The sequence below is a fragment of the Cicer arietinum genome, chromosome 6, assembly GCF_000331145.2.
Source record: "Cicer arietinum cultivar CDC Frontier isolate Library 1 chromosome 6, Cicar.CDCFrontier_v2.0, whole genome shotgun sequence".
Lineage (NCBI taxonomy): Eukaryota > Viridiplantae > Streptophyta > Magnoliopsida > Fabales > Fabaceae > Cicer > Cicer arietinum.
The window spans coordinates 70,506,120-70,517,372 of NC_021165.2; the positions used below are offsets into that span (position 1 = coordinate 70,506,120).

An 11,253-nucleotide genomic window follows, 5' to 3' on the forward strand; every position below is an offset into this window, starting at 1 on the left:
GTAGCGCAATAAGAATATCTGTTTCCTCATATGGAAGAATGTGTAATCTAAGCTAGCTAGTCCTTGACACAAATCTCTCGGTGGGTTTTCATTAATAATTTGGTAGAATCATCAGTAATACAAGGTTTGGTTATTATATATGTTATTTGGTTAGAGTTAGATAATTTAAATAATAAAAAAAGAAAAGAGAAAAGAAAGATGTGGAGGCTGAAAATAGCAGATGGAGGGAAAGATCCATACATATTCAGCACAAATGAGTTTGTAGGGAGACAAATATGGGAATATGATTCAGAAGCAGGAACTAAAGAGGAAAGAGAACAAGTTCAACAAGCTCGTCTCAATTTCTATAACAATCGCTTCCAAGTTAAACCTTGTGCTGACCTTCTTTGGCGTTTTCAGGTATCTTTTATTCTTATATATAAACTCTATTAATTAAATTACCAAAATTCAAAACATTCAATTTATTACTAATTAATATTATTTAAAAAAAAATATTTGTTATTACTATTACAATTTTATGTTTTTGAAACAGAAAATTAATTAATATTTATTGTAAGTTATAAAAATATAAATTAATTATATTAATAAAAGAATTTAATGTAAGTCGAAAATTTAAATAGAATTTTATAAAAATAGAAAGAAAAAAACTCTACAGAGCATGACTAAAGTAGAATGATACTTTAATTTCTTATCTCTGTTTTTTATATAAAAATTATTTCATCGTACACACATAAATAAAAAGTAAAAGATGAAAGAATTAAATAATAAATTTAATTTTCATGCATAATTTTTTTTATACAATCGACAAATCATGATCAATTATGAAAGTGAATTTATAAGTAATTAAGATAAAAGTAAATATTATTAATGATATAACTGTTGTGATTAGTTAATTATTTAAAAATACTTTACACTAAGAATGTATATAACTTAAATTCTTAAATAATTATAGTTTTAAAATAGATTTAATTGCAGTTTTAGTCCCTATATTTTTACCAATTCATCAATTTGATTATTTATTTTAAAATCTGTCAGTTTTGGTCTCTCATTATAATTTTTTAAGTAAAAACTGATGATCTGATATATTTTAAATAACATGATATATAATACAATGATCAACACTTATGAAATTATAATAAAATCCTCTCAAAATTTAACATTCAACTTCATAAAATTTTCACTTTTATAATTTAATTAATGACTTATAAATAATTAATATATTTATATCATAAAATATGTAATTTAAAATATGTATTTAGATATATATATTTTCTAAATATATATTTTCTACTTTTGCTTCTTGTTGGCACATGTATATAGATTTTGAGAGAAAATAATTTCAAACAAACAATAGATAGTGTAAAGATAGAAGATGGAGAAGAGATAACATATGAGAAAGCTACAAGTGCATTGAGAAGGGGCACACATCATCTAGCAGCATTGCAAACCACTGATGGCCATTGGCCTGCTCAAATTGCGGGTCCTCTCTTTTTCCTTCCTCCATTGGTGAGTGCTTTACTCAATGTTTTTATAAATTATTGCTTTTTTTATTTATATTTTATTATAAAAAATTAATATAATTTTAATTATTAAAATAAAGTATTCCAAGTAGATTAGTCTATACTGATGCAATTTATCATCTTTTACTTAATCTTTTCGTTTATTTAATGAAAGATTTTTTGTAGTAAAATAATATTCAAACTGATTATAGTAAAAAAACACATGGTATTTAGTTAAAATACGTAAATATATTAATTGCAGTTTTAATCATTTTATTTTTTTTTCAATTTATGAAATACGTAAATATCAATCCAAAAATTTATTTAAATCTATTCAATAAAATGTTACAGTTTTACTTTAGAAAATTTAGGTACATGTTCTCTTTATATTATTAACTTTGCTTCAAAGATAAATTTTGGTTTACATAAATGAAAATCATTATCTATATAATTTTTTTGAAGCAATTATCTTTATAATTATATACTTTGATATTATTTGTATGTATTGTATATGTAATATATAATTAGGTAAATATTTTTTATTAGATTGATATTTTATAAATATTCGCGGATATGTATTTTAAAAGTATCATAATTATTCTTTTTATTTAAAAAAAATGTATCTAATATTTCTAAGATTCTTTACGAATATATGTAGATACATACTTATTCTATGAAAAACAAAAGAAATAAAAATAGTGAGACAAATTTTGTAGACATCAATAAAGATGTACATGGCCCATTTCAAGATAGTATTGAAATTCTTAAATGAAAAAGTTATCTATGGACGATGGTACTTGGTGAAGAGACTATGGAAAATGATTTTGAATTATTGGCTATTGCGTAAAGTCAATACTTGTTTTAAATTCACTTAATGATACTTCAATTTTCCAACAAGATGATAGTTACTTTAGAGTAATCCATTGATGGTTATGAATGATTCGACTAACAAAGTAGTTTGTACAATAAGAAAATATTTCATTACTTCGGCATATTTTGACTTTATCTACAAAAACGCCGTGAGTTATTAAGAATTATTCATAAATTATCCACGGATACGGTTTGTAGATAATTGATTCATAGATAAAATATTATCCATATAAATGTTTTGAGTTACATTTACTCATTATATTTTTGTGGGTAAACTGACTCATGTCTTCTTTGTGGGTAACATTACTGATGACTTTTCTGTGGATAATGTCATACTAGAAAATAAAAACTTTACTCACGAAAATGTCATAGTCAAACATAACACATGACATTTCCATGAGTTATATTAGAATAGAAAAGAATTTAAAAGATTAAATGCACACTCTCATCCAACTTATAGATACTAAACAACAACAAACTAAAAGATTATAAAACATATTATAACTTCATATGTATGACTAACACATTTAAGTTGAAAAAATTATAAACCAATCATATAATATAAACCAATGGTCCTTAATCAACTATGTCCTATTAAACAAGAAAAGCCATATAATTTTCAGTTAAATAATATAATTTTCACACACACACACAAACGATTTTTTTTTTAGGGTTTAAAGATCATTAAGTAAACACCTCAAGAATAGAAAGAGCTAAAATTATAAACCCAAAAAGAAAAAAAAAATTGAGAATTTAAAGAGATCAATTAAGGATGTGAAACATACTCTAGCTTAAAACAAACTTCCAATAAAAAACATTTAAACCATGGGAGGGTTCAAGTTATTACTTTGTGATGGAGAATGCTATTGAGAATTTAGATTTGAAATTTTAGAATTCCAGAAAAATTTGCAAAATGAAACGAGGGTGAACAAATAATTAATCAACCATTTCTTTGTTTCTTTACTCAACAAATAACCATGAAAATCGAACAAGAGGATGAGAGACTGAAAGAGAGCGAGAACAAAACGAACTTGAGAAGGTGAGATGGAGTTGCCATGTCGAAATCAAGTCTGGAATGTTCAATATGTGCCTTGGTTGAAGAAAAAAACTAAGGAATGTTAAGTCACAAAATCTTTTTTCCTTCTTTTTTTTTTCTTCCCTCAACACATAAAGGTTACGTCCAAAAACAATAGAAATAACAAAATTAATAAAAACACGGACAATATGTTGAAAAATTAAAACTAAAACCATTCAATTTACATTGTAAGTTTTTTTTTTTGAATTTTACCTTCGGAATGATTGTCAGAAATAATTAAAAAAATTAATTTATTTTATAACAAATTTACTTATGTATTTTTTGTAGATAAAAAATAATTTACTTACATACTCAGATTCGTAGATAATTTTCCGTAAATATATAAATATTTTCTTATAGTGATGTATTGATCTTTAATCTAAATGAAAATTACTTGAACGTAATCCATTGGTGGTTCGGGAAGATTTTGTTAAGGAGGAAGCTTGTATCACTAGATTCATGTAAAACAGATACATAATATCTCTTTTGGTCTTGGCCATTAATTTGTTGAGTTCTTTAAAGATGGTTATGACTATCTGCTCACTTAAAAAAAAATTATCAAATGATAAAGTATTCACTTGTATATGAAGATTATCATAAAAATTAGTTAAGGATTAGAATTTCAATTCACTTTGGTTCTAATAGAGTATATTAGTTTGACGTATCCTATCTTACATCTCTAATAGTTATTAATAGTTAACTTCAGAGTTGTCTTCGTATATAACATTAGATAAGAAAAATTATGTTGGTGACGCTTTAAGTTTGACCTATTTCTCATATAAAAATAAAAATTCATGTGATTGTTAAACGCTAAAATGTATATAACGTATGGTAACTCCAAATTAGTGAATTTTTTTATATTGATTTTTTAACTTCTTTTTTTTTTCATATTAGTAGTCATCATCTTCGTCAAATTTAAAATAAAATTCTAATATTGATTTTTTAATCAATTTTCATTTTCTTCAACAAAGAATCCTAAAAAATTTGAAACAAAATTCCAAATTTATCCCTCCAACTATTGAAATCCAAAAATCTAAAAAAGATATTGAAATCGAAAAAGTTTCCCTTCTATTTTCCATAAAAAATTTGAATTTCTCCCTTAACCCTTGTCTTCTTCGACATAAAATGTTCTTGAAACCTTTTTTTTCTTTCAAATATCCAACACTATTGTTTTGAAATAATGGTTCAGGCAAAAACATGTCAATTGTAACTTTTGTCCAAAGCATGGTTTTAGAGTTGTGAATGATATGATCTATATTTCAATTTTTTGAAAATGAACAATATGTGTTAATGGTTTTGAAAAAGAAATGTTTCAAGAACAATTTTTTGGTAAGGAGAAGGAAAACATTTTAGGTTAAGATATTTTGGATTTTTTTATGTTTCAATAGTTGGAGAGACAAGATTTGAGATTTTCTCAATTGTTTGGGTTTCTTTTTTGAACATTATGGTATGTATGACTGAATAAAAAATCAATATAATTTATTTATTTATTTTGAATTTGATGAAGATGGTGAAAGTTGATGAAAAAGATGATATAAATGAAGAGGATGGAAGAAATAATCTCAAACTTTTGTACGTTTTCTGTTTTGATGAAGATGGTAAAGAAAAGAAAGTACCAAAATATATTTATTTGAGACTTTAAGGACTTATATGAGAAAAAGAAACTTTAAATTTTAAAGGACCAATACAAAGAAAACAAACTTAAAAGACCCATACGAGATATATTTGATAATTTGAAGTTAACACCTCAGCTACACTAAGAACACGTAGTATCTAATAGTAAGGGTGTTCAAAAAAATCAAAAATTGAATCAAACTGCCGAATTGAACTGAATCGAACTGTTTTTGAAATGAAATGATTTATAAAAATTGAGAAACAAACTATTTTTTTCAAAAACAATGTATTAACCGAACTGATTTTTAAGAAACTAGAACCGAACCGAACTAATTTTTAGCTCAAAAAATTGAACCAAATTGATTTTTAGTTCGATAAAACTATAACCAAACTTATTTTTTTAGAAGTATTAATTATGTAAAATTTGGCCTATAGGAACAAAAAAAACTAAGCTAAAATCAGTTTGGTTTAGTTCAGAGTAATAAATCTGATGCGATTCAATTTTTTCAAACTGATAAATAATTCGGTTCAGTTTTCAAAAAGTTCTAATTTAAAATTAAACTTTGTCCACCCATATCTAAAAGTCATATGGTTTTTTGGGCAGTAGATATGTTGCACACGAGAGCTTAACATATGAGTAAAATATACATAAACATATTTCCATCGATCATCGGTCAAATCAAATCTAGCCTCTCACGTTTTCTTGGTTTCAATTTTTTTTATAATTAAAAATGGACATTTATTTACATTAGTAGAAATTATATCGATTAACAATATAATTTAAAATTGCTAAAATTAAAAAAGAACAAATTTACGAACAAACTACAACATCCATCTAATATAAAATAAAATAAATGTCTACAAATGTGACAAAATTGATGTGTCTAAAATACTCATACCTTTGACGCTGCAACATTGAAGATGTCAAAGTCATTGATTGGACTTACACTAGATTAAATTTAATATGTCAATCTAAAATTAAATGGACACTGCCATAAAATGAAAAACTAAAATAATACTGCAATAAGACGAAAAATCAAAAGAATGTCGTACTAAGACAGATAAATCACAAAAATAAAAACTAAATAAGTGTAAAAATCACTTATTTGAATTAAAGAAAATGAGAAAATGAATTATATGGACGATTTTGGACCAAAAAAGAGAAATTCAACCGAAGAAAAAAGCGAGGCGATTGCTAGGATTTTTGCATTATTGATATTTTTCTTTACTCACTCGCAAGTGTTCATAGTGAACCATTGAGGGCCGACACACAAGTGTTACTAAATTTTTATTTATTTTTTACACTTTATAATATAAATAATAAATTAAAATAATATAATTGATTATGTATAATATTTCTTTTTTAATTAATAATGTAGTTAATTGATTTAATATTTGTTGAGATAATATTAATTTAAAATAATGTTTTATTAATTTAATTATAAATATATTAATATAAGGCTTTTTATTAAGTAAAAAAATTTGATTTTAGATGTCTTTTTATTGAATATAAATTTTTTTTTTTTTTTGAAAGCATAAAACAAATTACCTTAATAGTCTTATCCTTATGTAGGCCTTCGAACCATTTGTCAACTTGTGACAGTGGTTGACCTTGTATAAACTCACCCATTTCTTAAATTGCATTCCTCAACATTACAAAAGGTCAAAATAATAATAATAAAATAATTGATTCCTTGTTGCGTAATGTGTGAGAGGTGTGTTGTGCAATATTAACATATTGTTTTTCACTATTTTTATCAAATTCCTTCCATAATTTATAATTTATGTTCAGTAAGCTGGAGTAATCACTAATATATACTATTAATTTTTACTTGAAGGTTTTTTGTGTCTATATTACGGGACATCTTGATTTGATATTTTCGAAAGAGCATCGTAAAGAAATTCTTCGTTACATATATTGTCACCAGGTACAGTCCATCATTCAATTTTAACACTCAGTTATAATTGCTTATTTAGATTAATTTACCTTGAAATTTGAGATTTCATCATGATTTTAGTTATGTACAATTCATAATTCATATTGAGTCCCCAAAGGTGTAGTGCTATTGTATGGGTTGAGATGTTTAAGGAGTATTACCAATGAGGTTTATGATTCAATCATGTGTTAACAAGTTCGCATAATATGTTAATCACTAACACTTGCATATCTAAAAAATATTGATATTGAATTGACCATGTTGTGGTTTCATTTGTAGAATGAAGATGGGGGTTGGGGGCTACACATAGAGGGTCACAGCACCATGTTTTGTACTGCACTCAACTATATATGTATGAGAATTCTTGGAAAAGGGCCTAATGGAGGTGAAGACAATGCTTGTGCTAGAGCAAGAAAGTGGATTCATGATCACGGTGGCGTAACATATATATCTTCATGGGGGAAAATTTGGCTTTCGGTACTATTTTTATATCCATTATAAGAATTTAGAAACTAATAGGAAAATATGTATTTATTAATTTGAATGTATTATTGTACCAAAAAAAAATGAATGTATTATTTACCTATAGATACTTGGTGTGTTTGATTGGTCCGGAAGCAACCCAATGCCCCCTGAGTTTTGGATGCTTCCTTCATTTCTTCCTATTCATCCAGGTTGAATTAATTTACTATAGTTTGTTAATATGTTTAATATGTGAGATACATTATAGAACATACAATAATGTTTAATTATTTAATTGAGAGTTATTCTATCTCATTTTCATCTTTATTTATTACAGCTAAAATGTGGTGTTATTGTCGATCGGTATACATGCCTATGTCTTACTTGTACGGGAAGAGATTTGTGGGTCCAATCACACCACTTATCTTACAGTTGAGAGAAGAACTTCATACTCAACCTTATGAAAAAATTAATTGGTCGAAATCACGTCACTTATGTGCAAAGGTGATAGAAATTGTCTTTAATTGATCACAATGTATCAATTTACATATTATCTTTAACATAGGAGGGATATTGATCCATTTTATGTCTCACAGGAAGATCTTTATTCTCCTCATACATTGATGTATGATTTGATATGTGATAGCTTATACATATTCACTGAGCCACTTCTGACTCATTGGCCTTTAAACAAACTAGTTAGAGAAAAGGCTCTTGAAGTAACAATGAAGCATATCCATTATGAAGATGAGAATAGTCGATACATAACCATTGGGTGTGTGGAAAAGGTAAGTATATAGCATGACAATTAAATATAGTGATTATTAAAATATGCTATATATTAACATGTATATATTTATTAGGTTTTATGTATGCTTGCTTGTTGGGTGGAAGATCCAAATGGAGATGCTTTCAAGAAGCATCTAGCAAGGATTCCAGATTATTTATGGATTTCAGAAGATGGAATGACCATGCAGGTATATTTATAAATTCATCATATTTACTAATAGCATATTATTAATACAATTACTATTATAAGTGATGCTTATACATTTATTAAGTAACTTTCAAGTCAATACAATGCAGAGTTTTGGTAGCCAAGCATGGGATGCTATTTTTGCTGTTCAAGCTTTGCTTGCCACTGACCTAATTGAGGAAATTGGTTCTGTTCTTCTGAAAGGTCACAATTTCATCAAGAAATCTCAGGTAGGCTTAATTTCAATGGCAAGCATATGGTGTAATCATAATTCTCCTTCCTTCAATTAAGGAAAGTACATTTATTGTTGGCTACTTAGTGTTCATCATGCCTTTGAACATTATGTGTACTAGCTTTATCTTACAGTGAAATTGGTACTCTTTTTTCACAGGTTAGGGACAATCCTTCTGGAGATTTCAAGAGTATGTATCGTCATATTTGTAAAGGTTCGTGGACCTTCTCCGATCAAGACCATGGATGGCAAATTACTGATGGCACCGCAGAAGGTTTGAAGGTAATTAACAACATAGACTATGGACAACTTAATTTGTTAATGAACTTTCTCAATCACTATAAATGTATGTTAATAAAGTTACACTTCTTTTGTATAGTGTTGTCTACTTTTATCAATGTTACCTCCAGAGATTGTAGGAGAAAAGTTGGAACCAGAAAGATTATATGATTCAATCAATATTCTATTATCGTTTCAGGCAAGTACTATTAAATTTATTGCCATATACTTTTAATTAATTTAATTGTTAATTACTGATGTTTCAACTTGCTACTTGATCTTTATAATCAATTGTACACATGACTTTTATCACTAATGTTCTGTTTATTTGTACTACTTGATTTATTTTTTCAATCAACTTCATTTTTTTTTATCCTTTGTAGAGTAAAAACGGTGGTTTGCCAGCATGGGAACCAACCACAGCTCCAAAATGGTTAGAAGTAAGTATTGTATTAATATGTACATATTCATTGACAGTTGGCGGATCTTCTCTGGCAGAGGCCACAACATCCTTTATATATATTTTTATATATATAATAATAATATATTATCAATTTTTTTATATATAATAACGATAGATTATCAAAATAATATATTTGACTGAATTGTGTTAAGTTCTAAAAACTTGTTTAAGTTGTGAAAATTGTAAAATTTGTGAAATAACTTTTTCAACTTGTCTCCTACGTATGAATTGTGTGAAACTCTAAAAAAAAAACTATATGACTTTGAATTTCAATTATAATATTTTAGTTAATACTTATAGTTTCCAGACTCTTCTAATATTTGTAGCTACTCAATCCCTTGGAATTTTGTGAGGACATTGTAGTCGAGCATGAATATGTAGAGTGCACGGGGTCGGCAATTCAAGCTTTAGTTTTGTTCAAGAAATTGTATCCAGGTCATAGGAAGGAAGAGATAGATAATTTCATTGCCAATGCAGTTCGATTCATTGAAGATACACAAACAAGCAATGGTTCATGGTATGGAAACTGGGGAGTTTGCTTCATTTATGGTACTTGGTTCGCTCTTGGTGGTTTAGCAGCTGCTGGAAAGACTTATACCAATTGTTCTGCTATTCGCAAAGCTGTTCAATTTCTTCTTACAATTCAAAGAGAGGATGGTGGGTGGGGGGAAAGCTATCTTTCAAACCCAAAAAAGGTTCATAATTGAGTGGCTATTACTCATTAGTGACCAATCATTTGCCAACTTCAACATGATTTGACAATAATGATGATATTTTACTAAATAATAATAATGCAGATATATGTACCTCTCGAAGGAAGCAGATCAAATGTTGTACAAACTGCATGGGCTCTTTTGGGTTTAATTCATGTTGGTCAGGTTTGTTTTCTTTATTAGAAGTCAAAATACGTATCTACTAAATTAACTTCCCATGAATATTAAAATAGTTGCTTTTTCTTTTTTTAATTCTTATCTTAGGCAGAGAGAGACCTTACTCCTCTTCATCGTGCTGCCAAATTGCTCATCAATTCTCAATTGGAAGAAGGCAATTGGCCCCAACAGGTTTATCACAAACCTTTGATATTAAATAAGACTTAGGTTTAAAACTAAAAACAATCGTTTACTAACATTGACTAAGTAACATAAGCGGTCATTTCCCTTCGTTTCAATTAACGTTTTAATTTTTAATTTTTTTTTCTTTCAATTTAATCCTTTATTTTAATTTTAAACTACAATATGATCTTTTATGTTTTAAAATGTCAATAATATTATTATTATTTTTTTACAAAAATTCATCAAAATTTTCAAACAAAACCTATAAAATTAATTATCATCTTCAATATAATGCAAATTTCATCAAATTCATAACTTAAATCTTTAAATAAACTCATATATATTTTCATTCTTTATTTAATGAATTTGATGTTGTTAGAGATGAAAATATAAGTTTATTTGAATATTTGAGTTATGCATTTGATGAAATTTGCATTATATTGAAGATGATAATTGATTTTATGAGTTTTGTTTAAAAAATTCGTTGAATTTTTGTAAAAAAAAAAAATGATAACATTGTTGACATTTTAAAATATAAAAGATCAAATTGTCACTTAAAATTAAAATATTAACTGAAAAATAAATAAATAAATAAAAAATTAAAATATTAACTGAAATTAAATTAAAAGACCCGCAGTTGTTATTTAGTCCACTAACATTTTATTATAAAAAAAATAGTAGGCTTAATTGCACTTTTGGTCCCCCTATTATAGGTGAAAATTGAAAGTAGTCCCCCCATTTTGTTTCTCCCCAGTTTTAGTCCCCAAACAGAATTTGAGTCCAAATCATCATGA

The 11,253-nt window shown here is 26.7% G+C and overlaps 1 protein-coding gene across 3 annotated transcripts in view; it reads left to right on the forward strand.

The window, feature by feature from the left end:
* The window catches only part of LOC101514948 (beta-amyrin synthase-like), a 13,716-nt gene continuing 2,463 nt past the window's right edge, over positions 1 to 11,253 (forward strand). The window contains exons 1-15 of one of the 3 annotated variants that reach the window (XM_027335407.2): positions 1 to 399; positions 1,321 to 1,506; positions 6,897 to 6,986; positions 7,275 to 7,472; positions 7,585 to 7,669; positions 7,795 to 7,961; positions 8,054 to 8,245; positions 8,321 to 8,434; positions 8,544 to 8,663; positions 8,825 to 8,947; positions 9,045 to 9,143; positions 9,328 to 9,384; positions 9,734 to 10,102; positions 10,205 to 10,285; positions 10,389 to 10,468. In XM_027335407.2, the coding sequence (XP_027191208.1) occupies positions 199 to 399; positions 1,321 to 1,506; positions 6,897 to 6,986; positions 7,275 to 7,472; positions 7,585 to 7,669; positions 7,795 to 7,961; positions 8,054 to 8,245; positions 8,321 to 8,434; positions 8,544 to 8,663; positions 8,825 to 8,947; positions 9,045 to 9,143; positions 9,328 to 9,384; positions 9,734 to 10,102; positions 10,205 to 10,285; positions 10,389 to 10,468 (2,162 nt within the window). In that variant the 5' untranslated portion in view covers positions 1 to 198. Of the gene's footprint in view, positions 400 to 1,320; positions 1,507 to 6,896; positions 6,987 to 7,274; positions 7,473 to 7,584; positions 7,670 to 7,794; positions 7,962 to 8,053; positions 8,246 to 8,320; positions 8,435 to 8,543; positions 8,664 to 8,824; positions 8,948 to 9,044; positions 9,144 to 9,327; positions 9,385 to 9,733; positions 10,103 to 10,204; positions 10,286 to 10,384; positions 10,469 to 11,253 lie in introns of all 3 variants that reach the window. The other 2 variants (XM_004507505.4, XM_073370507.1) reach the window with 2 other exon arrangements.